Below are 26559 nucleotides of genomic sequence, written 5' to 3' on the forward strand. Positions count from 1 at the left end.
GAAGCTCCTGCTTCACCATCCCCCTTCCCCAGCTCTGCGTTCCTTGTCTCCTCGTGCATGTTGTTACCTCTGAGCCTCAGATGGAGACATCCCCTCACGTGACATGCTCAGGAGACACTGTGTCCTGAGCGGGGGTGCATGTGCCGGGTTCTGGGCTCCCTTCTCTCATCTTTGCAGCTCACAGGAAGGGGACACTGTGCCCCATTCTACAGATGATGCCACCAAGGCAGGTAGAGAGCTCAAGCCTTGCCCAAGATCAGCAAGCTTGGGCGGGGGGGGGGGGGGGGGGCTCCTCAATCCTCACCTGCAGGAGAGACTCACCTGCAGGCCTCCCAGCTGACAGCCCTGTGGTAGTCCAGCCTAGGGAGAGGGCGGGGTCTGCCTGGGGGCATCCAGAATAGCTAGGGAGTCCTTGTTCACAGCAGAAAAGGCAGAGATGCAGGGTGCAGGGAGCAGGGACGTCTGTGGCTGCAGGCACGGGGAGGCGGATTCACTCCAGAGTAAAGCCCCGCCAGCCCTGTGCTCCATCCGCCAGCACTCCCCTCTTTCGAAAGCTAAGTTCCTGTTTTCCCTCATTGTAACAGCGCTCTGATCCATGGGTACACGTTCCCCCAGTACATGCCTGAAACTGCAAGCAGTACCAAACCCTGTCTATACCACGAGAGAGTTTAATTTGTAAACTAGTAGGCTCAGCACTCTTGTGCTTTGGGACCATCATGAAGTAAAATGAGGGTCACGGAATGCAAGCACCATAACACCATGACAGTTGATCTGGTCACTAGGGTGGGCACTAAATGACCGCAGGTGGGCAGCTACACAGAAGGGTGACTCGTGTCCCTGGCACGACGGGACGAGATTTCATCACACCGCACAGCATGGCGTGCAGTTTAAAACCTATGAATTGTTTATTTCTGGGATTTTCCATTTAATGTTTTCAGGCCGTGGTTGCCGTGGGTGAGTGGCGGGGGCTCTGTGCTTACTGCTGCCGGGGAACGGTGGGCAGGGAGCGGCTTGTGTCCCTGTTTGCTTTCTTGGTGTGCATGTAGGACAAGAGGTGGGGTTGCCATGGGGTCATTGCCAGGGCCACAGACAAGTTCAAGCTTCTGCTCAAAGGCCCTGTCGTCAGCAACCAGCCCTTGGGGCCTGGCGGGCTCCGCATGCGTGAGCTGGGGGCAGGAGGAGCTGCTGATTGCCAAGTGAGAGATTTGCTTTCCCTGGCACATGAAGGGAAATTGTAGCAGACAGAAGATTTTGAGGATTTAATTTGGGAATGATGTCATTTTTTTCCCTAGGATAAAGATAAAGTTTCTCTAACCAAGACCCCAAAGCTGGACCGCAGTGATGGAGGGAAGGAGGTGAGAGAGCGGACAACCAAGAGGAAGCTTCCCTTCACCGTGGGGGCCAATGGGGAGCAGAAGGACTCGGACACAGGTACCAGGCCACAGGACCATGACCATGACCATGACCATGGTGGGCGGGCAGGAGATGGGCCCCAGCGGGCCACCTCTTTTCCTCCCGTGCAGGCTGATGTGGAGCTGATAGGAGAGCTTCCCCCCAGAGCTTCTGCAGTGTGGAGACCCTCCCTGCCCAGCATTGGTTCAGCTGTGGGTGTGGGTTTGGGCTGATCCCCTGAGGGCTCCAGGCCTTTGCTGTGTTCAGTCCCAGGAAGTTTCATGTGGGAGGAAAAGCATGGTCCCCTCAGGGCCTCAAAGGCACATAAGTTAAACTCCCTTGTTTGTAAAGAAAGCCAGAAGGAATCCTAGGAGGGAGTGGGAGCTGGTGTGGTCTTCCTGAGCACAGTGGGTGCTGAGGCGGTAGAGCAGGTGTGTGCCCAGACCTCTCTCACTGGCCCTGCTTCCTCTTATGTTGGACAATCCTCAAGTCCAGAGGCCTCCCCATCCTGCTGGTCATCTGGCTTCTCTCTGCAGCCTGGGTGAGCCTGCAGAGCTCTGAGTTGGCCCTGGGCTCTGTCTCTAGCCTCCCCAGACTCCAAGAATGTAGCCGTAGGATGAGAAGCAGAAGCCGTGCCCAGAAAGGGTTTTATATCAGATGGGGAAAGCGGCAGATCCTGAGATGAGAGAAACACTGGAGAGTAAAGGAGAGTGTTGAGGAGAAGCGGCGGGGAGAATAGCCTGGCGGGGAGAGTCTGCATCCCAGCTTGTACTGGCAGCATCCAGAAAACTTGGCCTTTGGGATCCTGTGGTGGTCGCAGGTGCTTCCCTGTGGTGCTCAGGGCAGCTGGGAGAAGACTGTGGTTAAAGGCCACGAGAGGGCTGGCCTGTTATCTCAGATCAGCTCACTTGAGAAGAGGTCAAGGGTTTGGATCCCTGCACTGATCAGCCGCAAAAAATTAAAGGCCAACCACGTGGGCTGGTTTCCCACATGGGATGCCAGGGGAGGTTGAGCCAGTGTGTGGCTCCTGCCATTGGGCTGGCTTATTTGAGGACAGGAAGATTGCAGAGACGTGGGGTCTGATGGGCTGAGAATGGAGCAGGGGTGGGTGTTCCTCTTGGCAGTGGGAAGAGAGGGTGGGGGCAGATAAGGCACCCCGGGAAGGAGCCCCAGCTGCCAGAATGGAGGCTGGTGGCCCCTGGGGCTCGGGATGCCATGGGCTCGTGGGGGTGCTGTGTGCATGTAAGATGTAAGAGCAGGCCTGAACATCTACCTTTTCCTACTTTGGGCACCTGTGCCAATTCTGGCTGCTCAAGAGTGTTGTGTTCATCTTGGTTATTGGCTTTTTGGATGGTGGTATGTGGGGGTTCGTGCCAGATCTCCGAGATGTTTCTGAGAACACTCTGGAAGTCATGCTGTGAGCACTGAGGCAGTGAGTGTTAGTGCAGCAGCCTCTTGGGAGGGCTATGTGGCCTGCTCCAGGTGATGCTTCCACAGCCACATGGCACCCCCTGTCGGATGGGCTCGGCCCTGCTGGTCAGGACGGTGCATGTCCAGGGCATGCCCACCTGTCCTGACTGGTCAGGTTTCTTTCAGTGCCCATTTCCTCCTGGGGTGGAGAGAGGCCTCATCCAGTGTCCCGGGGGCTCTTCGATCTGTCTATCAGTGGTTGGCACCTGCACAGCTGCCAGCCAGGCTGCTGCTTCACAGACCCTTTCCGTTTTCTGTGGGATTTCTAGCACATTCCCGGGCGGGGCACCAAGTGCTCCCGGGATCCTGTGGTTTCACTATGTACTCTTCTCTGAGGCGAGGGCCTAGGGGAAGGCGGGGAAACACAAAAATGCATAAGAAATGTGACATTTGCTTTTCTGTGTTTACTGTCCTTTTGGAGGCCCGTTCTAATATACAGTTTTCTTGTGCATCTGCTTAACATGACAAAACTGGATTTTCCAGTACACTTAGAGTACTCTTTGTTCTAGAAGGTTGTATTTTTAACTAGAACCCTATTAAGCTAGTGTGTCTTTGTAAGACCCATATGGGGCTGGAAGGGGCTGACTGTGGCATGGCTTCCACTCACCTGTCTGCTTCCACCTGCACTTCCTGATGAGCAGGTGCCTGAGCTGGTGCTTGTTCTGCACTAACCAGAAGAGCAGTTCTTGCCGAGGAAGGGGGCTGGGAGGACTGAGGCCCCAGTGGGATGCTCTGGGTGGGTGAGATTGGTGTAAAGAATTATTAGTTCTGTTGAAAGAGCGACTGAGGTAGGAAGCTCTCTGTGGTCCTCTTGGGCTCAGGCAGGTTCCCCAACAGACTGGGCGGGTTAGACCCTCTGGAGGAGGGTGGCAGAGAGTTGGCCTGGGCAGAGACCTGGCTGCCCTCCTCAGCGTTCCTCCAGCGCCCTTTGCTGAGCATCCACCACTAGGGGGAGGAGCAAGCCAGCAGCAGGGGTCCCACTGAGGAGCCAGGGGTCTCACTCAGGAGCCAAGGGTCCCTGCAGAGCCGGCATCGGGGCTTCTGCGTGGCAAATCAATGTTTCCTTGGCTGTGCCACAGGTGGGAGGAGACTGAGGAGCCTCCCTCTCCGGCCACCAGCTACTGTAGGGGTGGGCTCCTGTTTCTTAGACCCTGCATATGGGCCAGCTTACTGGAGCTGTGGCCTCTGGTGCTTAGTCAGGGTTGGGGGCAGCTTGCCAAGAGCCGTGCAGCTCTGTGTGCTGTGAGTGTCCTCATGGCGCACACGCCACTAGGGTCATCCAGGTAGACAGAAGCAAGACCATGTCCAGAACAGACCACTGGTGGGGCTAGTGGGCGCGGCTGTGTCAACTGGCTGTCTGTAGGAGAAACAGCCCAGAGACAGCTGTTCTCATTGCTTCAGCAGAAGGCCTTCAACCAGAGCAGCTGCTGGCCAGGACTTTCTTACACTGGGCAGTCTGAGGAGGCTTTGCACCCAGGCTGACTGCCTGCCTGCCTCCCTGTCTGCCCAGCGCCTCTGCGTCTGCTTCTGAAGTTGTCCTTCACTGACTGGATGCTCACTTCAGTTGAAGGAGCTTCATCACTGAGAATACTCATGGTGAAATTACACGATGTGTCTTCTATTTGCCTCAAATTATACTATTCTGTCTACTTTTTTTATGTTTAAATTTTCCATAACTTAAAAATTCTACAAGTAAGTATTGCTGAGGTTGGTTTTGACTCTTGCCTAACATTAGCTCTATAGGGCTCCTGAAGAAGCCTGCTGCTCCATTACGCTTTCCCGTTCCTTCTCAGTCTGTGACCACCAGGCGGGCCCTGCTTGTTCTCTGGAGGCCTCGTGGGGAACATCCCCTGCAGCTCAGGGGGCAGGCCTTGGGCTCACTGTGATGAGAAGTGCTAGGAGTTCAGCCAGGGAAGGTGCCTGGAGGATGTGATGCGCCTGTTGACCTCTGGCTGGAGGTGTGCATGTCCTGACGAGGTTCCCAGGGCACTTCACACAGCAGGAAGCCCTCTCAGTTTTCACTGAGCACATGGACTCTCTCCTGCAAAGTGGAATCCAGCAGGGCCAGGCCAGGCCCCGCCTCAGGCATGAAGGAGGAACACTCGCTCATTGCTGGATTGGGCTCCGGCCAGTTTCTGACCTGCCGTAACCATGGGAGAGCAGACAGTCCCAGTTCTGGCTGACTGGCAAAGGCTGAGTGTTGCGTGGGGCTGGAGGCTGTCACCTTCCCAGAGCCTTGTCAAAGGATCAGTGTCTGAGTAAAGAGGAGTCTGTAAGGCAGAAAAAAAGTTTGGGTTGTAGATGTCAGCCACCAGAAAGCAGCTTGAGGGGTGCAGGGCTGGGTCTTGGTGGCACAGTGAGGACTCTGGAAGCACGTGTAGTCACTCGTGAAGCACGTTTTCCAACAGCTGAGAACCCCTGTGATCGGCCTCTGGTCACACCCCTTCTCAGCTGTCTCTTCTCTAGACTTGAGCAGATTCTTCTCATACAAAGTGGAGCTTGGACTAGTGAAGGAGGAAGGCTCTTTCTGCTTAAAGTTCTGTATTTCTCCACATTGCAGAAAAGGCTTATCTGAGGGGCACCCAGGCCCCAGACCCACAGACCACCTGGGTGCAGTGATTTGCTGGGAAGCCTAGAGCTGTGACTTAATGGAGCAGAAGGACACAGAGCAAACTCAACCAAGGGAACAGGTGCTTGGGGTGTGGTCAGGGAGACCCACATGGAGCTCTGAGAGCTGGGCACCAGGTGGCTCAGGAGCCTACTAGCTTTGTCCTGGCACTGGGCATGTTTCTTAACTGCTCTTTGCCTCTCAGTGCTTTCGTCATAAAGCTCTGATCTGTGAGGACTCTGGTCCTGACCCATGGCATGTGGATGGGGCTCCTTGGGAGCCTCTTGTGTCCACCGTGGGAGGAATGATTGTTCCCACTCCTGGGGCCTGGGGGAGACCTGTCTGGTAGCTCCATGAACTAGCAGGATGAATGCATGTAGTTCAGGCCTTGGTGCAGGTGTGGACTGTGATTTATTTTAAGTTCTCACTGTGCTTTGGTGTTGTGAGGAACAGTGGCTGGGAGATGGTTATGTTTTGGTTGGTGCCTGAGCCTTGATGCCAACACCACTTTCTTACCTTGTGCCTTCCTGTTTAACTCTGTGACAGTCAGTGCTGGTCATGGTGGTTGTGGCAGAGCCATATGCACCCCCTGTCTGGAGATGGGGAAACCCAGCCAGCGGCCACACGATGGGGATCTAGGCACTGCCACTGCCTGGCCTCCATGGGACCCTGTTTTGCCCTGCAGAAGCAGGTGAGGCTGTATGGGAGTCAGCCCAGAATCCTCAGAGTGAAGAGCCAGGATCAGGGAAGGGGGGCACTGGGGTTGCAGGGCACACAGGGGCAGGCCCCTCTTCCTTTAAATGATTAACAGTGGCAATTTAGAGACACAAAGAGACATCAGGAAACTGGAAGGGGAAGCCAGTTGTCAGCAGCCGTGCGTCCTCAGGATGGCTGTACTGTGCTTGTGGGCTGAGGACCGCCTTCTGCGTGGTCTCCATCCTGCTGCACTGGAGGGATCTGAGCCTAACACTAAGGTAGAAGTGACAGTCCCTTTCGCAGCTAATCTGATTTGGACCATCTGTCCAGTGTAGGTGATCCGTGATTTAGGCTTCTTGGACAGAAGTACTATATTTCGTAACTCTGAGCATCAAGATTAGGCCAGATGTTTGGTGTGGAAGGCGTGTTTTTGAGGCCAAGTAAAACAGAAAGCAGTGAGAGTGGCGGTGCTGGCTGGCACTTCTGCGCCTACAGGAACACCATGAAACTGCTCACTGCTCTGCTGATCAGAGTTGTGTGAGCTCTCACATCGGCAGTGGGCTTTCTGTTATTTCAAAATACTGCTATTTTAAATGCTCCTTTATAGACTAGATTCAAAAGTATATTGACAAGTTAAAACTCATGGTGGGAGGCAGTTACAGATTTCTCTACTTTGGCAACATGGTGGACTATGTCTCAAAAAAAAAAAAAAAAACTAGGAAAGTCTAGAAATTATATATGCTAAATGATACGTACAATAAGCTGAGGGTCACAGCTGTATCGCTACACTAATTGTCTGGCTAGGGCCCACAGACCCTTCAAATTCATTGTACAGACTGGGTCACCAAGACCCCTCACATGCAGGTCCATGAGCTAGGTAATAGGGAAAGATCCCAGTAGCCATTGGCAGATGACATGAGCTCAGTCCTCAGCTTCCTCAGCAGCACTGTCTTACAACAACCTCCAGCAGCAGCAGTAGCAGCCTCCCCTGTGGGGGGCATCCCAGGGGTGGGATGGGGGGCACTGTGGATCAGAGCTATTTGTACTTTGTACTTAAATTCAATAACCCAGGACACCTGGGTGCGAATCAGACAACCCAGGAACACCTGGGTGCTTACATGTATCTACATCAGACAATAGCCAAGGAACACCTGGGTGCATGTGCACATTTACATCAAATGCTCAGCAAGATTCTGAACATCTGAGGGGCCCTATTTTCCTTCACTTTCCCTACAACAGCCCTTAATAGAAATCACCAGGGCCCAAGAATTGAGAGCCCTTGAGCCAGCCTCAGGCCTGCCAGGGAGGTGGTGGGTGATACTGTAGTCCCTAAACCCCCTGAGAGCGTGTCCCCTCGACAAACCACACTCCAGCACACACTTGGATATTGGGAGAGACGCATTCCCCAGCTAAGGCCCTTTATCTCTTCTGGCAGGTGCCAAGCCTCCCCAGAGAGACAGGCCTTCCTCCAGGCTTCCCAGGCCCGAAGCTCAGATGGTCAGGATCATAGAGGATAAGCAAGAAAGTGGTCATGAGAGAGGGTCCCAGGGGCCAGCCCCAGGAACTTCACACATTGGGATAACTCGACACAAAATAAATCAGTAGAATGTTATGGGAGGGATAATCGAAAACATGAGCAAGGAGTCAGATGCTGTCGAGACATATCATGTGGGTTTTTAAAGTATTAAGTAGAATACCTGGAAATGAAAATTATGCACAGTGACATTAAAATCTCAGTGGACAAGGGCTGGCCTGTGGCTCACTTGGGAGAGCGTGGTGCTGACAACACCAAGGGTTAAGATCCCCTTACCAGTCATCTTAAAAAAAAAAAAAAACCCCTCAATGGACAGATTGTGTAGTCTATTAGATACAGCATAAGAAAGAATTAATGAATTGGAAGTTATAATTAAAGAAATTGCCTATTGGAGCTCAGTGTTGCAACATCAAGGTCAAGGGTTTGGATCCCCGTACCAGCCAGCCATCAAAAATACGAGAACAGATGGACATTGCCTAGAGTGAGGCACAGGAAGAAAGTGAAAGAGATCGAGGGAGGTCACGAGACGTGAGGAGTGGTGAGGCGGGATGTGTGCTGCTGATCAATGCTGCAGGGGAAGCCAGCAGGGACAGGGAGTGACTGAGGAGGTGATGGCAGGGGATTCGTCAAGATTCATGAAAAGCACGAGTCCTCAAACTCAGGAAATGTAATGAGTTACAAGCGGGAGAAAGAAAAGTAATTATACACATATTAGTGCTTTGTCATGAAGTTACAGAACAGGCGTCCTCACAGAGTAGGCCTTCCTCTGGAGGGACTGTCCCTGGGAGGCTCACACAGCTCCCTGGCTGCCAGAAAAGGCTGTAATGGGCACAAGGACGAGCATGGGGATGGGAGGTGGACACCAGCTCCAGGAAGCAGCAGTCTCTAGTGCCGTCCACACTCAGAGGCCCATTGATGTGAACACGTGTGTGAAGAAAGGTGGTATAGGAACATGGCACTGTTGCATCCCCATGCTTCCTACATACCAGGTGGGAGGCTGTCGAGGCTCGTGTTGGCCCAGGAGCAGTGCCACAGAGACGTCCGTGTGTACTGAGAGTGCCGGGAAAACTGCGGGGGGAAGGGTGACAGCTACAGACTTGACCAAAGGAGAGGGCCCTATAGGAAGACCTGGCCCTGCTCTGGCCAGTGGGGCCGTGGTCTAGCCTTTCCCCTCTAGCACCGTCCTCTGCTCTCCCTGGATCTCTGTCCTGGCCTCCACAGTGTCCTCAGGGCACAGTTTGAAGGGGGCTTTCAGGTCCTGCTGAGCAACTGTGCCCTGCTGCCCCAACCACAGCCCAGGTCAGGGCACCCAGGACTACAGCTGCTGCTCCTGCTGGAGCACACGCCAGAATTCTTTTTGGACCTGCCAACTTTCCATTTTGCAACTTGGCAAATGCTATTTGGAATTGATACAAATTCTACTTTACTTCTATTTGGATAATAGAAGCAGAGAATTAGCAAAATACCAGAGGAACTTGCTGTTTGTGCTGAGTGGCAGCTCTTGGGAGAAGGAGGCAGGTATTGCAGCTACCTCCCTCACCAGGGGCTTCCTCACCAGGGTGCGCAGCTGGCCAGGCTGGGTGGCACCCCATAGGAGGGGCAGACAGGTAGCCTGTGTCCCCTCTGTGGGAGCCATTTCTGTGGCAAGTGATGGTGCAGATGTTGTACAGCCTGTGTGCATGTCAGGGGCAGCCCAGTGGCTCTTGGGCCAGAGCAGAGAGTGCGCATCATCAGAGCTGTAGGTGTGGCCATACTCGGGGTCTCCCTGTGTGTGTGTGGGGGGGCTTCCATGGAGCCCATCCCTTCATTCCAGAAACCACTCGGGTGGCATCTTAGGCCTGAGAGACCTGCAGCATTGCTGGGCTTGAAGCTGGGGAACTGTGAGTTGGGCTAGATGCTAATAGTTGCAGATGCTTGTAGAAAACTATATTTCACGATGGAGAAATTGGCATCTTGGGAGATCTGATGTCATGTTGGATGTTTTTCTGTGTTAGGACAAGTAAAAAGTCCTGTTTCAGGCCAGAGAGAGCTGTGTGAGGCCTGCTGTCCCTGGGAGTGAGCTCTTCCTGGGTTTGTACAGAGCGAGGGTCCCAGGACGGCGCTTTGGGTAGGAGGCAAGCAATGGGTGGGGCCGTGTCTTCCCTCAGCATGCCTGGGAGCAGCTTATAGCTTTCCTGATTGAGCGAGGAGGGAAACTCAGTCCTGTCTTCACTAAAGCTCATCAAAAGCAGAAGCAGAGAGAGGGCCTAGAGGTTAGTGGGCTGTAGAGAGGGATGTTTCACTGTCCCTGAAGTCCAGACCTTGGACCCCTGTAGGAAGTCAGCAAGGGCCTGGTACGTAGCCGCTCTGCAGGACTGGGATGAGTTCTGTTGGCTACAGAAAGCCATCTGGGCGAAAGGCCATTGTTCTAGTTGCTACTCAGAGGGATGTGTGGGGTGGGTTCCTGTGCTAACAGCCCTGAGACTGACTTCTGGGGTGCTTTTGCCTTGGACTATGGACCTGCTACACTTCTGCACGGTTCCTTTGATGTCTTAGCAGCGTCTCTTAGTGATGTCTCTGGGATCTGAAGACACCTGACCCAAATCCTGCTTGCCGCCTCCTGGGCCTGCCTGCAGCCTTCCCACACAGCATGGAAGTCAGGCTGGCGCACTTCCTTAACTTCTGAAGTTGTTACGTGTAACCCACACCCAGGAATTTGTTATAGTGTGTGTAAATTTGTAAGGGTTCTTGGTGGGCTTCGTGTCTCCTGCGCTCAGCCTGGTCAGGCTGGGAGAGCACTATGCAGGGTTCTGGGCAGGCCTGTTGCTCAGGGCATGTGCTGGGCCTGTGGGCACCTGTCAGTGGGGTCTGTAGTTCCAAAGCACAAGGATTTGGTGGTGGTTTCACCTCCCCCTTCCTGGAGGGAGGCACCCAGAGGGTGCCATGGTGCCTGTGGAGAGAGGCAGCAGAGGTGTGGCAAGCAGTTTCCATCATTGTTAGCGTTGCTGTGGAAGGAGTGGTGTGTGGCGAGGATGCAGGGGTAGCACAGGCATGTGCAGATAGGTCCCGCCACCGAGCCCTGACTCAGTCCTTCGGCTGCTGCTGAGCTGTCACTGTCCTCTGGTCCCTCCTTTTGTGCAGACATGCGGCTAGGGCAAGGCTGATCCCTCGACAGTACATCTCCCAGGCTACAGGTAGAAGGAGCTGCCAAGTTCAGGCTCTTTCTGGAACATTCTTCCTTTTTCAGATCTGTGCACTGGGGATCGTTTAAAACTGAGTTGGTGGCAGCGCTGGCACCTGCAGCGTTTGGGAAGTTTTGCCTGTGAGCTGTGAGGCGGGTAGACAGCCAGTGCTTGCCTACAGCATGTCACACAAATATGCATTCTTCACAAGCCACAGTCTAGAGAAGGACGGGAACACCACTCTGGGAGCCAAGCCCAACAAACCAGCTGAAGGCCGGAGACTTTCCAAGTGACCAGGCAGATGTGTGGTTCACGTGGTCTGTTTTGTTTTTTTTTTTACAGACATCACTCCCTTCTCTAGGGTCAGATACCAGCTAGGGGAGCCAGTTCAGTTTCGGAGAAAGGGGCTTCTTGGGCACATAGAATGGAAAGGAAAGGAAAACTCACAGGAGAGCTTCAGCCCCTAGTCTCCCTTAGTGCCCTCCTTGCCCTTGTCAGGACTTTGGAAAAGCCCTGCCACTGGGCCACAGGCCTGCAGTTGCACCCCTCGACCTGGAGAACCCAAACCATCCTGGCCCTGCACAGGGGCATGACCTGGAGCCCATGGGGCATTTGGTGGAGGATTTGGGGGCTCCTGACCCCTGATTCCCATCAGCAGGAGGGCAAGGGAGAGCCAGCTTCTACACTCCTGACCACGGGGCTTGGGGTGTCCTTTCTCTCCCCACCTCTTGGCCTCTTCTAAAAGAAATGGCACATTATTTCTGTTAGACGTTGACCGTATTTTGCAGTGGGTTGGATGAGCCTAGGACTTGCTCGTTAGGAGGTGCTAAGGTGGAGTGGCCGAGCTCTTGTATCGTGTCTTGTCAGTGCTCTGTGTTGATGCCTTTAGATGCCTCCAGCTCAGTCCATGTTGTGGTACTGCCAGGCTGGCACACTCCTCGAAGCACCATGGCATGGGATGGAGGTTCCTAGAAGCAAGAAGAAAGGTACAGTACTGACAAGTCGGCCTTGACTTATTTACGTATTTTAAACTGTCTGCCATTTTATATCTGCACTATTTGTTTGGAGGAGGGATGGGGAAGGCGGAATTTAATCACAAACTCATGCGTTTACAATAGAGACCTGTCCTGTGTGAGCCAGGTCGTCGGTGCTAGCCTACCCACAGCATTTCGTGTGTGGCGCAAGGTCTGGGGAGGCTCCAGATAGCTGCCTGAAGTGAGTGAGTGGTTAGTGGAGGCCAAGACCATGCAGACTTGAGTGGCTGATAGATGGCCAGGTGTTTAGGTCGCTTCTCTCTCAGTCATTGCTGAAAGAGGTGAGGATGGGCAGCAGGACGCGTCCAGCATTTATTCTCCTCTCACAGACCCTCCCTGTGAGCTGTCAGGTGGAATGGAGGGGCTCCGTAACATTAGGTGAGGACCTGGGTTCTGAGGACACCATGGCATGAAATCTTCCTTCCTTCTCTCCTTCACTCGCCTCATAGAGAAGCAGGGTCCTGAGCGGAAGAGGATTAAGAAGGAGCCTGTCACCCGGAAGTCCGGACTGCTGTTTGGCATGGGGCTGTCTGGGATCCGAGCTGGCTACCCGCTCTCCGAGCGCCAGCAGGTGGCCCTCCTCATGCAGATGACAGCCGAGGAGTCTGCAAACAGCCCAGGTGAGCCCCTGGGGACAGGGCTGTGCACAGGTGTCCCCTTCACCTCATGAAAATGTCCCAGTCCTCAAGGTTTGCGAGCAGCAAGGCCCTCCCTAGTAACGCCCACCTGTCCCCTCCTTGGTCTGCAGTAGACACAACACCAAAGCACCCCTCCCAGTCTACTGTGTGTCCAAAGGGGACGCCCAACTCTGCCTCGAAAACCAAAGACAAAGTGAACAAGAGAAATGAGCGAGGAGAGACCCGCCTACACCGAGCTGCCATCCGAGGCGACGCACGGCGCATCAAGGAGCTCATCAGTGAGGGTGCGGATGTCAATGTCAAGGACTTTGCAGGTGAGTGCCTGGGGGGGCCAGCAAGAGTGGGGGATGCTGGTCCTGACGAGCAGCAGCCCCACACCTGGGGGAGCGGCCAGGCCCCTGGTAGGTGTGCTTCCTGACCCTTAGGTCCTGGGGATGCGTGTGCGGACCCCAGGCTCCACCAGGTAATTCACTGTTTCTGAAGAGGAGGTGTTAGCGTTTCTTGAGACGTATTTCAAAATGAAATCATTTAAAATTATTTTTAAGAGAACTGAAGAATTTAAAATTTTTGCTCTGCTGTGTCATGTCTTCTGGAGGCATTATTCTCTGGTGTTTTTAGGAAGTAGCCATGTCACCCCAGCGGGGGGTGCCTCTGTGCTGCAAGCCAAGCAGTTGGCCCTCACCCTGTGCGCAGTTAGGGATGTCTGTGGACACCCTTGACCTGCCACATCACCTTTTCAATTTAAGACAGACGGGCGTGCCTCCCCAGACCTGGCACTGGCTAAGGGCCCTGTAACTCAAGCTCAGTGCTGCGTTTTTTTACATAAAATATTTCTGTTACATTGTTACATACCACCGCACATTCCAGAGTTGAATGGAAACATGAGACAGGGCCACTGTCTGCATGTGGAATCTTCTAGATGTTTCCTACTGCCCTGGTTCATAGTTGTCTGACCCATGCCTAATTCACCTTTTTAAAGCAGTTTCCTACATGAAGCTTTTCTAAACACTGACATTTGTTTCTGTGGGGGTGACCCCTGTGTTCACATTGAGGCTGCCTGCCCAGGGAGGCCTTCTTTGCTACGGCCTGAGCCGGGCACTTCTAGAGCTGCGGCTGTGGTGACCAATCCTGCAGTCTTCAACAGGAGCCTTCTCAGCCTCAGTTTCCCTGTTTCCAGAATGGGAAGTTTTTCCTATGCCTGTTGATTGATGAGTAGGGATGAGACTGCTATTGGTTACACTGTGTTTTCACCAGTTTTCTACCTTTGTGAGGTTAGTGCTGCAGATTGTCCCTGCAGGTCGTTAATCTGTGGGGAAAAGATGCTAGATAGTCCTTGTGCCAACAAGAAGTGCCATGGTAAAGAACATGGAGGCCTCTCTGAGTTGGCACCTGCTCCCTGACTGCAGCCTCAGTGCAGGCGGCTCCCTGCCCAGGCCTCTGTCCCTGGTCATGGGCACACCCTCAGAGTGCTGCCTCAAGAGACAGGAGTGAAGCTCTCGAGGGTTGAGTAATGCATATCCTGTGTGTCTGCTTCCAGGCTGGACGGCGCTGCATGAGGCTTGCAACCGGGGCTACTACGACGTGGCAAAGCAGCTACTGGCCGCAGGTGCAGAGGTGAACACCAAGGGCCTGGATGATGACACGCCGCTGCACGATGCCGCCAACAACGGGCACTACAAGGTTGGCACCTCCCCTCGGGCCCCGCATGCACCTGGTCTGTCCTCACTAGCCTTCGTGTGGGAACTGAGGAGTGTTTGCCTTTTCCCTTGAAGGCCCAGCCATCCCCTCTGTCCACCCCCAGCTTTCTCATCTCAACATCTAAAGCATGTGTAAAGGATGTTAGTAGGTGAACGATTGGACCCAGTAGAAGGGAGGGTCATGGGAGCTGCTGCAGGGTACCAGCCATTGCACTGTGGCACCATTAGACCCAGAGGGCAGACCCTTCTGTCTGCGCACTGGGCAGGATGATAGAATCAAGATCAGGAAGTGAACGTTCCCACCAGCCCAGCAGCAGGGAGCACTGCTCAGACTCCGCTGCCTCAGGGCCTGGAGGCAGCTGCTTCCAGGTCTAAGCCGGAGGTGCCTGCAGTGTGCCTGGTGCACCCCGTCCTGTTAAAGAGCGGGGGCAGGACACAAAGAGGATGTGGGTCTCACTGAATCCATTACCAGAGCCCCCTGGCCACAGACAGACCGTCTGATGAGTGTGGTGAGGAGGACCACCAAGTGGGCCCGTGTCTGTCCACGTGCACAGCGCTCCTCCAGAACAGCCCTGTGTGGCCACACAGCATCTCGGATGTGAAGAACAGTTGGGAGCTGCAGGTCACAGGGCCGGGGGTTGAGGTTGTCTCTGAATCAAGAGATTGCTGAGACTCTTGGGGGAATCTGAACACTGATTACATATTTGATGTTAAGGAATTATCGTTAAATTTTTGGGAAAGATAATGGCATTATTTATTTTTTTTCCAAGGCCCTTCTAGAGAAATGTACTGAAAAAGTTTATATAATGTCTGAGATTTGTTTAAAAATACCTGGGGAATGGGCAGGTATGTTTGAGATGAGGTGCTGTAAGCTGGCCCGTGATAGAGCGGGGAGGGAGAGGTTGTCATCTGAGTCTGTACACTTCTGTCATTACCATGTGTAAATTTCTTGTGAAAAATGTCAGACTGTGGAAGTTTGGCAAGGCTGGCGGGGTGATGCCCCAAGATGACCACGTCACAGCACTGAACCTGCGGTTTGTGCCCTCACCTGGAGAGAGCATCCTGGGTTATGTGGGCAGGCCCAGTGTACTCACGGGGTCTTTAAAGCTTGAGAACCTTTCCTGGCTGGGCCAGAGAGATACCAGAGGAGGAAAGAGAGATCAGAAGCCTGAGAGGGACCTGTCCTGTGTTGCTGACCTTAGAGGAAGGGGCTGCGGGCAAGGAGGTGGTGGCCTTTAGCAGCAAGGAATGAGGACCTCCGCCCTTCCACTGCAAGGAACCAAATTTTGCCAGCCACCCACGTGATGGAGAGGAAGGAGCCAGCCCTGCAAAACCGTGACATTAGCCACAGGAGTGAGACTGGTCTTGGAGCTCTGGCTTCAGAGCTGTGAGACTGGCTGCAGTGATTTGTCGTAGCATCAATGGAAAATTCACACACGTAACAACTCCGTGTCGATGGACATCACAGAGTGGAAGCATTATGTGAGTGAGGAGAGTGTCACAGTGGACTGGAGTTTTTAAACTTAATGACTGTACTTGAGTGAATCTCTGTCCTGGGTGTGTGGAACATGGGCTGCTGATTATGAACAGTTGAAGGGAGCTGTTGACATGTCATTTGAATGCTTCTGCCATTCACATGACCATCTTTACCTGTGTAAGATCACGCAAGGGAGAGATTATCTTATATTCTAACATAAAAGAAAATAAAAAATAAATCAACTCGCAGAAACCTGGCCTTGTCCCCTCTGTTGTGTGCTCCCTCCCTGTAAAGAACCCCCACACCTCCAGAACCCTGCCAGCCCTCTCAGGGCTCTGCAGTGTGGGAGGGGAGAGCACTGTGACAAGTTTCCTGGGAAGTTGTTCACTCATCATGAACCAGAGATGGAGGAGACGCACAGGAGGCAGAGCACTTCCGAGGAGAGCAGGATGGGGGCCAGAGAGCCTGCGATGGCCCTCACTCGGAAGAGGAACAGCCTCACTGGGCACAGCAAGACCTCGCCGGCCAGCACATCCCACAGCTCCCACACGCTTGGGCCTCGAGGGGCCGTTCCTGGGTTAAACACCAGGGTTCTTGGAATGGGTCGTCGTCAGGAAAGCAGGAGGAGTCGTGTTTCTCAGCTCCTTGATGTGACTGTTGCTGTTTTGCAGGTGGTGAAGCTGTTGTTACGGTATGGAGGGAATCCTCAGCAGAGCAACAGAAAAGGCGAGACGCCGCTGAAGGTGGCCAGTTCCCCCACCATGGTGAATCTCCTATTAGGCAAAGGCACATACACGTCCAGTGAGGAGAGCTCCACCGGTGAGTTGCCACAGCCCTGTGGGCATGCAGTGGGGACAGCAGGGGCGGCTTCACCTTAGTGGTGGCCTTGTGGTGCTGCACCTGGCGCCCTGTCTGCAGATGGGCATGCAGGGTGTGCCAGCCCTGCCATTGAGCAAACCTGTCTTCGGTTTCCTTCAGCTGTGGTGGGCCTCATATTTAACAGAACCAAATGAAATGCTTCTCTGGAGGCAGGGTGGGGGCAGCCGGGCCTCCTTTGCTCAGCTCCATGAAGATTGTGAGCCAGTCTCTGATGTCCCCCTTCTTCCTCCACAGAGAGCTCAGAAGAGGAGGATGCCCCATCGTTTGCTCCATCCAGTTCAGTTGACGGCAACAACACGGACTCTGAATTTGAGAAGGGCCTGAAGCTCAAGGCCAAGAGTGCAGAGCCACCGAAGCCGGCGACCCCTGTCAAGGACGAATACGAGTTTGATGAGGACGATGAGCAAGACCGGGTCCCTCCTGTGGATGACAAGCACCTGCTGAAGAAGGACTACAGGAAAGAAGCAAAGTCAAACAGTTTTATTTCCATACCCAAAATGGAAGTTAAAAGTTACACTAAAAATAACACCATTGCACCAAAGAAGGCAGCCCATCGCATCTTGTCAGACACGTCTGATGAGGAGGATGTGGGAGTGGCCGTGGGGACGGGGGAGAAGCTGAGGCTCTCAGCACATGCAGTGGTGCCCAGTAGTAAAGCGCGGGAGGCTTCCAGCTCCAAGCAGCAGAAGGAAAAAAGTAAAGTGAAGAAGAGGAGAAAGAAGGAAACAAGAGGCAAAGAGGTTCGGTTTGGAAAGAGGAGCGACAAGCTCTGCTCCTCCGAGTCGGAGAGCGAGTCCTCAGAGAGTGACGAGGATGACAGGGACTCTGTGGGCAGCTCTGGCTGCCTCAAGGGGTCCCCGCTGGTGCTGAAAGACCCCGCCCTGTTCAGCTCCCTGTCCGCCTCCTCCACCTCGTCCCACGGGAGCTCCGCGGCCCAGAAGCACCACCCCAACCACACAGACCCACACGCCAAGCCCTGGCGAACAGACAATTGGAAAACCATTTCCTCCCCCGCCTGGTCAGAGGTCAGTTCTCTGTCAGACTCCACAAGGACGAGACTGACCAGCGAGTCTGACTACTCTTCCGAGGGCTCCAGCGTGGAGTCGCTGAAGCCCGTGAGAAAGAGGCAGGAGCACCGCAAGCGGGGCAGCCTCCAGAGCGCCATGCCCGAGAAGAAGAACCCCATTCACCCCAGCGTGGATGGCTCTGTCCCCAAGCTGGACAAGGAGGGGAAGGTCATCAAGAAACATAAAACAAAACACAAACACAAAAGCAAGGACAAAGGACAGTGTTCCGCCAGCCAGGAACTTAAACTGAAAAGCTTCACTTACGAATATGACGACGTCAAGCAGAAGTCAGATAAGGCCATACTTCTAGATAATGATATTTCCACTGAAAATAAGTTAAAAGTATTAAAGCATGACAGAGACCATTTTAAGAGAGACGAGAAACTCAGCAAAGTGAAGTCAGAAGAAAAAGAGTGGCTCTTCAAAGAGGAGATCACAAAAGTCTCCAAAGACGAGAAGTCACTGAAGAGAACCAAAGACATAGGCAGAGCCTTCCGGGAAGAGAGAGATCGCTCGAGTAGAGCAGAGAAGGAGAAGTCAGTGAAGGAGAAGTCTCCAAAGGATGAAAAGCTGAGATTGCACAAAGAGGAAAGGAAGAAAAAGTCAAAAGACCGGCCCTCAAAATTAGAGAGAAAGAATGATCTGAAAGAGGACAAGATTTCAAAGGAGAAGGGTTTTAAAGAAGATAAAGAAAAACTCAAAAAAGAAAAAGTTTATAGGGAAGATTCTGCTTTTGATGAATATTGTAACAAAAATCAGTTTCTGGAGAATGAAGACACCAAGTTTAGCCTTTCTGACGATCAGCAAGAGAGGTGGTTTTCCGACTTGTCTGATTCGTCCTTTGATTTCAAAGGGGAAGACAGTTGGGACTCTCCAGTGACAGACTACAGGGACATTAAAAATGATTCTGTGGCCAAGCTAATCTTGGAAACGGTGAGAGAGGACAGTAAGGAGAAGAGACGGGACAGCAGAGCTCGGGAGAAGCGAGACTACAGAGACTCTTTCTTCAGAAAGAAGGACAGGGACTACTTGGATAAGAGCTCTGAGAAGAGGAAAGACCAAACTGAAAAGCATAAAATCATCTCCAGCTATCTTTTGGAAAAGGAGAAAAAGAGGAGAGAGTCCACAGAAGGTGGGCGAGACAGGAGGGACACCCTTGAGGGCTCCAAAGAGCGGAAGGATGGCCGGGCGAGGCCCGAGGAGGCTCACAGGGAGGACCCAAAGGAGTGCGGCTGTGAGGGTGCCTTCAGAGACAAGTCCGACTGCGACTTTGGGAAAGGGCTGGAGCCTTGGGAGAGGCACCATCCTGCAAGGGAGAAGGAGAAGAAAGATGGCCTCGATAAGGAAAGGAAGGAAAAAATGAAATCAGAAAAATACAAAGATAAGTCCAGTGACAAAGACAAGAGTGAAAAATGTATCCTTGAAAAATGTCAGAAGGACAAAGAATTCGATAAATGTTTTAAAGAGAAAAAAGATGCAAAGGAAAAGCATAAAGACATATATGGCAGAGACAAAGAAAGAAAAGCATCTCTTGACCAAGTGAAAGACAAAAAGGAGAAGTCCTTCCCTGGAATTATCTCAGAAGATTTCTCTGAAAAAAAAGATGAAAGAAAGGGTAAAGAGAAAAGCTGGTATATTGCAGATATATTCACAGACGAAAGTGAGGATGAGAAAGACGATCATATGGCAAGCGGATTCAAGATCGGAGAGGCAGGTGAGGCACAGAGGGTGGAGGGCCTCCAGGAAAAAGAGGACGGGAGAGAGCTCTATCCCTCAGACAAGCACAGGAAGCCCTCCGACAAGCAGCACTCAGAGAGGCAGAAAGACAAAGAGCCCAAAGAAAAGAAGAAGGACAGAGGGCCTGTGGAAGGGGGAAAGGACAAAAGAGAAAAAGTCTTTGAAAAGCACAAAGAGAAGAAAGACAAGGAGTCTGCAGAGAGATGTAAGGACAGGAAAGACAGAGCCTCTGTTGACTCCATTCAAGACAAAAAAAGCAGACCAAAGCTGCCCGAGAAGGTTGAGAAGAAGCACTCTATCGAAGACAAGGCTAAGAGCAAGCACAGGGAGAGGTTGGATAAAGAACACTCCAAAGAGAGAAGGTCTTCCAGGAGTGCAGAGATGGAGAAGAGCTTGCTGGAGAAGTTGGAGGAAGCAGCTCTCCATGAATACAGAGAGGACTCCAACGATAAGGGCAGTGAGGTCTCGTCTGACAGCTTCACAGACCGCGGGCAGGACCCAGGCCTGAGCGCCCTCCTGGAGGTCTCCTTCTCAGAGCCACTGCCGGAGGACAAGACCAAGGAGGGCTGCTGCCTGCCAGAGAAGCTGAAGGAGAGGGAGCGGCACAGACACTCCTCGTCCTCATCCAAGAAGAGCCATGACAGAGAGAGGGCCAAGAAGGAGAAGGCCGAGAAGAAAGAGAAGGGCGAGGACTACAAGGACGGGGGCGGCAGGAAGGACTCCAGCCAGGGCGAGAAGGACTTCCCGGATGCTGACACTTACAGCTCTTCTTACAGTGCCAAAGCTGACGTGGCGGAGGAGTTAGACAAAACCATTGAGTTATTTTCTACCGAAAAAAAAGATAAAAATGATCCTGAAAGAGAGCCTTCCAAGAAAATAGAGAAGGAACTAAAGCCTTATGGATCTAGTGCCATCAGTGTCCTGAAGGAGAAGAGGAAGAGAGAGAAACACAGGGAGAAGTGGAGAGAGGACAGAGAGAGGCACAGGGACCGCCATGCGGACGGGCTCCCAAGGCACCACAGGGACGAGCAGAAGGCTGTGGCCAAGGACAAGGACAATCCTCCAAACTCTTTCAAAGAGAAGGCCAGGGATGAAAGCCTGAGACTCAGTGAATCCAAACCGAAGGAGAAATTCAAAGAGAATGCGGAGAAGGAAAAGGGTGACTCCGGGAAGATCAGCAATGGGAATGACAAGTTCCCACCGTCCAAAGACCCAGGCAAGAGAGACACCAGGCCCCGAGAGAAGCTGCTGGGAGACGGTGATCTGATGATGACCAGCTTTGAAAGAATGCTGTCCCAGAAGGACCTGGAGGTCGAGGAGCGCCACAAGAGGCACAAGGAGAGAATGAGGCAGATGGAGAAGATGCGGCACCGGTCTGGAGACCCCAAGCTCAAGGAGAAGACAAAGCCAGCTGAGGATGGGCGGAAGAGGAGCCTGGACCTTCCCTCCAAGAAGCCGCTAGGGCTGGACCCTCTGTCAAAAGACAGAAAGCTCAAGGAATCGACTCCCACTCCATCCACCACTGAAAATAAGCTACACCCAGGACCAGGTGCAGAATCCAAAGACTGGCTTGTGGGGCCTCACGTGAAAGAGGTCTTGCCCACATCCCCCAGGCCTGAGCAGGGCCGGCCCACCGGGGTGCCTACACCCACATCAGTGGCGTCATGCCCCAGCTACGAAGAGGTGATGCACACGCCCAGGACACCCTCCTGCAGCGCTGATGACTACCCCGACCTCATGTTTGACTGTGCCGACTCTCAGCAGTCAATGCCTGTATCCACCACGTCCACCAGCGCCTGCTCCCCCTCCTTCTTTGACAGGTTCTCCGTGGCATCAAGTGGGCTTTCGGAAAACCCAAGCCAGACTCCTACAAGGCCACTGTCCACAAACCTTTATCGCTCAATCTCTGTTGATATCAGGAGGACCCCTGAAGAGGAATTCAGTGTTGGGGACAAGCTTTTCAGGCAGCAGAGTGTTCCTGCTGCATCCAGCTACGACTCTCCTGGGCAGCGCTTGATGGAAGATAAGGCTCCCCTGCCCCCAGCACCCACGGAGAAGTTCGGCTGCTTGTCTCCAGGGTATTACTCTCCGGACTATGGCATCCCCTCCCCCAAGGTTGACACTCTACATTGCCTGCCTGCAGCTGTTGTCAACGCCACCTCATCCCCAGAGGCTGTCTTCTCAAGTTTACAAGCAAAGCCCTCCTCGTCCCCCAGAGGGGAGCTGTTAGCCCCTTCCATTGAAGGGGTGCTACCCCCTGATCTGGGCCTTCCTCTGGATGCCACAGAGGACCAGCAGGCCACCGCTGCCATCATCCCCCCAGAGCCCAGCTACCTGGAGCCCCTGGACGAGGGCCCCTTCAGCACGGTCATCACCGAGGAGCCTGCCGAGTGGGCTCACTCCTCTGCCGAGCAGGCCCTTTCTCCCAGCTTAATCGGGACTGCCTCTGAAAATCCTGTCAGCTGGCCCGTGGGCTCAGACCTTCTGCTGAAGTCTCCACAGAGATTTCCAGAGTCCCCCAAACATTTCTGCCCTGCAGAGTCCCTCCACCCTGCCGCCCCAGGGCCCTTCAGCACCTCAGAGCCCCCCTACCCCGTCTCCCCTGTTTCATACCCTTTGCCGGTTGCCGAGCCAGGACTGGAGGATGTCAAGGCAGACCGGGTGGAGGCTGTCGCAGCTGCGATGTCCACAGCAGAAGCCACGGCTCCCTACGCCCCTCCTTCCAGGTTGGAGTCTTTCTTCAGCAACTGTAAGTCACTTCCGGAGGCGCCCCTGGACGTGGCCCCTGAGCCTGCGTGTATAACCACCGTGGCTCAGGTGGAAGCTCTGGAGCCCCTGGAAAGTAACTTTCTGGACAGTAGTCACAACCTGTCTGCCCTTGGCCAGGTGGAGCCAGTCCCCTGGCCTGACGCATTTGCCAACTCTGAGGATGACCTGGACCTGGGGCCCTTCTCGCTGCCCGAGCTTCCTCTTCAGACTAAAGATGTTTCAGATGTTGAAACAGAAGCTGTAGAAGAAAGTCTTGCTCCTTCAGAGAAGGTCCCTTCAGGGCCCCCCACGGTCATAAACGGTGGAGATGTCTCTGCATCAGCGGCTGAGGAGCAGCCAGTGCTGCCTGCAGACCGCGCATCCACTCTGCCCTCCACTGAGCATGAGTGTGTGCCCTCAGAGGAGCCTAAGCCAGATGTGGTTCTAGAAGCTCCGGGGGAAGCAGATGCTGCGCCAGAAGAGAGGGCCTCCGAGGACTTGGACTCCAGCTCAGTGCCCGTGCCCATCCCCCCCGAACAGCGTCCACTGGGGAGTGGAGATGATACCACGGCTGAGGACCCCTCAGCCACATCCCACTGTGCACCTGCTGGTCCCCACGTGGATGGCTCAGCACAGGCATATGCCGTGGATGGTGCTGGCCCCCACAATCACACTGGGGTCCCCCATGCCACTGCTCCAGCTGAGGCTGCTCCAGGTGGCGTCCAGTCGGAAGCTGCAGAACCAGAAATAAAGCCCATAGCCGAAGCCCCGAAGGCCCCCAAGGTGGAGGAAGTCCCTCAGCGCATGACCAGGAACCGAGCCCAGATGCTGGCGAACCAGAGCAAGCAGAGCACACCTCCGTCAGACAAGGAGCTTGCCCCTGCCCCGGCCACCCGTGCAAAGGGCCGCGTCTCCGAGGACGATGACACCCAGGCCCAGCACCCCCGCAAACGCCGGTTCCAGCGCTCTAGCCAGCAGCTGCAGCAGCAGCTGCACACATCCACACAGCAGACACGGGAGGTGATCCAGCAGACACTGGCCGCTATCGTGGATGCCATCAAGCTGGACGACATCGAGCCCTATCACAGTGACAGGTCAAATCCGTACTTCGAGTACCTGCAGATCAGGAAGAAGATCGAGGAGAAGCGCAAGATCCTCTGCTACATCACGCCCCAGGCACCCCAGTGCTACGCTGAGTATGTCACCTACACGGGCTCCTACCTCCTGGATGGCAAGCCACTCAGCAAGCTCCACATCCCTGTGGTGAGTGCACTGTGGGCTGTGTTCCCCCAGTGTGTCTGTGTGCAGATGGAGCACTCAGGTGCCAGAGCCCAGGTGGGTGTGGCGCAGATCCCAGGGTGCGTGCTGATGGCCCCATGGGGTCAGGAAACGCTTTTCTTTTTTCTCTGTTATCCGTTGTCTGTGACCAGTCAGGGTCCCCTCCACTCTCTGGTGGCTTACCAGAACCTTGTAGAGCTAGCTACATGGCTGTTTGGGTGGTAAATTTTGGAACCTGTGCAGGATGCTCTCTGCAGATGCGTGGTCCTGGCCTTCAGTTGGACCCCCGCCCCTGCGTGCCAGCCCTCCCCTCTCTTGCAGCTCGCTGGCTCCTTTCAACTACTCTTTCGCAGTGAAAGCCTCTGCCCCCCTTTCTCCGTGACCCATGGCTGTCATCATGGGGCTGGGGTCACTCTCCCTTTCTTCTTCCTTGAGCTTCCAGGACACCAAATGCTGCTGCTCCCCCTGGGCAGGCGGTCAGTCGCCACCCCCAGCCTGATTTCCTTGGCGGCTCATCCTCCATCAGAGCCCTTACCCGGCTCTCCTCAGCCTGGGTCCTCCTATGGACACACTCCCAACCCTGCTCTGTGCCCCCCGAGCCGCCTCAGCTGGCTCAGGCTTTCCCTGGCTTCTCCACCTGCCGGACAGGCTTCACTTCCTGCGTCTCCCAGATGCAGCCTCTCCTACTCACCCCTCCCTGGGTTGCTGTGGGAGACACCTGACTCCTTGCTCTCCGGGTCTTTCTCAGCACAACAGGCAAAGGGATTTCTATTCCTTTGCAGCGAGGCCAGAACTGCCCTCCTTCCTGACTGACAGCCAGGCTGCGCTGTGGACCCAGCTCACGGCATCCTCTGGCCCCTTCCCTGTGTTTCTTCTCAGCACTGGGCACAGCGGACTTATCTCGTTGACTTGACAACCTCATCCTTGAGGAAAAGCCAGGACGTGGGCTTGTTACTTGTGCCTGGAATGGGTGTGGTGTGCAGTCCCCAGTTGTTGGTCAGGTGCAGGTCAGGGTGAGCTTCCTTTGGAGGCCTGGGGAAGGTCCGGGCACTCAGACCGCATGTTATAGAGTCCCAGCCAGGTCTGGAGGGGCTTTGTGGCCCTGAAGGCTGATACTGCACATGTCTGTTTTGCCTGTAGACTTGGTCTTTTGAGCCTGTCCCTGGGCTGGCTCCTTCCTCAGCAGAACCTACCTGCACATCTTCTCATCAGTGTGAGAGGTCTTCTTAGAGGGTTGCCCTGAGAGCAGTGGGGTTCAGCAGGGCTTGGGCTGTTCCGGGGCCACACAGCCCCCTCCTGCCTTCCCAGGAGCAAGCTGCCCAGCTGTGTCCTCCCCGCCAAACTCCAAGCCCCGCTTTGGGGAGCCCAGCTGGCTGTGAGTCCAGTAGGTTTCCAGTTCCTCTCCCTTCCAGTGTCCTGACCCTGAGTGAACAGGGCAGGTTACAGACAATGGTTTGGCCCATTAGACTCATAAAAATCTGGCCTAAGATTTCTATTTATTGAGACTTCCTGTGCTTTTATGTTGTTGTTTCATCTTGGTTTTAGTTATTAAAGCAGACTAGCACTGGTGCTATAGGAAATTTAGAAAATAGAGAAGAGAACAAGTTAGAGGTCACTGCGGTCTTGCTGCTCAGGCAGAGTTCACCCTGCTGACATCATGCATGCCCCACCTGGTCCTATGGAGCCTCCTGAAGACTGAGGTGGAGGCGGCCATGGCTAGGCTGCACCATCCAGCTTCAGTGGCCGTCACCTGGTGCTCTCTTGAGACTCAGGCCAAAGAGGCAGGTGCTTGATACTGCTACACAGGCAGAGGGGTGTGGCAGGTGAGGTGTGCAGACTGAGGAGACCTAGGTGTTTTTATTACAAATTGGTTTTAGACAGAAAAGTTTAGGCGGCAGTCACGTGTGCCCCTCCCCTGGCCTGCTGGCCCAGAGCCGTGTCTGTACACATGCAGGGCACTCGCATCCAACTGTATCCTGGTCTGTGGCAGGCTTTCCCCGTGCTACATATTTCATGTTTGTCACTTGGCTGGACTGAGGTTCCACGTGTTTGCTGAGACCCCTGCAGATGAGGCATGGGGTCCTGGGTTGTGCATCCCCGTGTCCCAGGCCCTGGCAATGGTGGCCTGATGCACTGGTATCACTGTGTACCTCCTGTTTCATCCTCCATAGTTGACACGGATCTTGGGGAAGAAACTACACCTAGGTCCCATCTCTCCTCAGACATTTGCCCCGACATCTGCATCTGCAGCGGGTCCTGTCTGCAGTCATCTCTTGCATTTGCCTCATGTGGGGATTTCCTGGCTCCCTCTCTCCTTCTAGGTGCATTCGCTGGAGTTCTGCTGTCAGGAAGAGCATCCCCTCAGCCTGTGGGCTGTCCTCCAGCAGCTCCGGTGTCCACTTTGTTGTGCAGATTGCCCTGCGGTTGCTTGTCTCTGGGCACCCCTACTCTGGCTCCACAGGATGTCCCCTGCCCTGGCCTCCCTGTCCTTGGCGCTCCTTTCCCCACAAGTGAGAGACCTGGTTCTCATCATCCACGAGGTTTTCCATTTGTTCAGTCTTAGTGCGCGTGTATTTCACAGTTGTTAACACGCCCCGTTGAGGAGCACCTTCCCTGATAAGAGACTGCATTTATGTGCAGCTCTTGTCTGTGGCCCACAGCACCCTCCACAGGGACCTGGGCGAGCTCCCTTTCGCCTCCCCACAGGTGGCCACAGGCGGCCACAGGCAAGTAGTAGTAGTGTTTGTATTCCATCTTGGGTCACCGCCTCCTGGTTGATTTAGTGGTTGATTTAGGGGGGTATGTGGATCCTCACTGTAAACACAGGAAGCCCTGGGCCCACCTGTCTGTCTTGCTGTATCTTCTGCACAGATGGACACCCACACCTGCTTCCCCTGTCCTGCAGGAAGGGCAGCAGACCACAGACACTGTGCACTCTCCCCTTCATGTCACCCCATCCCCCTTGCCATTTGTCCCGTGCAAGGTGCTCTGTGGGGGTGTGTCCAGCATCCTGGTCATTTCTAGGGAATTGCCTGGTGCATCTGCTTTTTTGTGTGTGTGTGACTGGACGTAGGTCTCCAGGGCAGGTTTCTAGAAGTGGGGTGGCTTGGTCGGGACCTATCTGGACTGGAGTCTGATCTTGG

The 26559-nt window shown here is 54.1% G+C and overlaps 1 protein-coding gene across 15 annotated transcripts in view; it reads left to right on the forward strand.

Moving 5' to 3' along the window:
- ANKRD11 (ankyrin repeat domain containing 11) overlaps positions 1 to 26559 on the forward strand; it is a 182502-nt gene that overhangs the window by 150189 nt on the left and 5754 nt on the right. For 10 of the 15 annotated variants that reach the window (XM_063108910.1, XM_063108902.1, XM_063108905.1 and 7 more), the window contains 6 exons: positions 1293 to 1431; positions 12345 to 12515; positions 12644 to 12847; positions 14071 to 14213; positions 16379 to 16526; positions 16821 to 23401. In XM_063108910.1, coding sequence (XP_062964980.1) covers positions 1293 to 1431; positions 12345 to 12515; positions 12644 to 12847; positions 14071 to 14213; positions 16379 to 16526; positions 16821 to 23401 — 7386 coding nt within the window. Of the gene's footprint in view, positions 1 to 1292; positions 1432 to 11024; positions 11179 to 11750; positions 11848 to 12344; positions 12516 to 12643; positions 12848 to 14070; positions 14214 to 16378; positions 16527 to 16820; positions 23402 to 26559 lie in introns of those variants that run through there. The other 5 variants (XM_063108911.1, XM_063108914.1, XM_063108909.1 and 2 more) reach the window with 3 other exon arrangements.

Source organism: Cynocephalus volans, chromosome 10, assembly GCF_027409185.1.
Source record: "Cynocephalus volans isolate mCynVol1 chromosome 10, mCynVol1.pri, whole genome shotgun sequence".
Taxonomy (NCBI): Eukaryota; Metazoa; Chordata; class Mammalia; order Dermoptera; family Cynocephalidae; genus Cynocephalus; species Cynocephalus volans.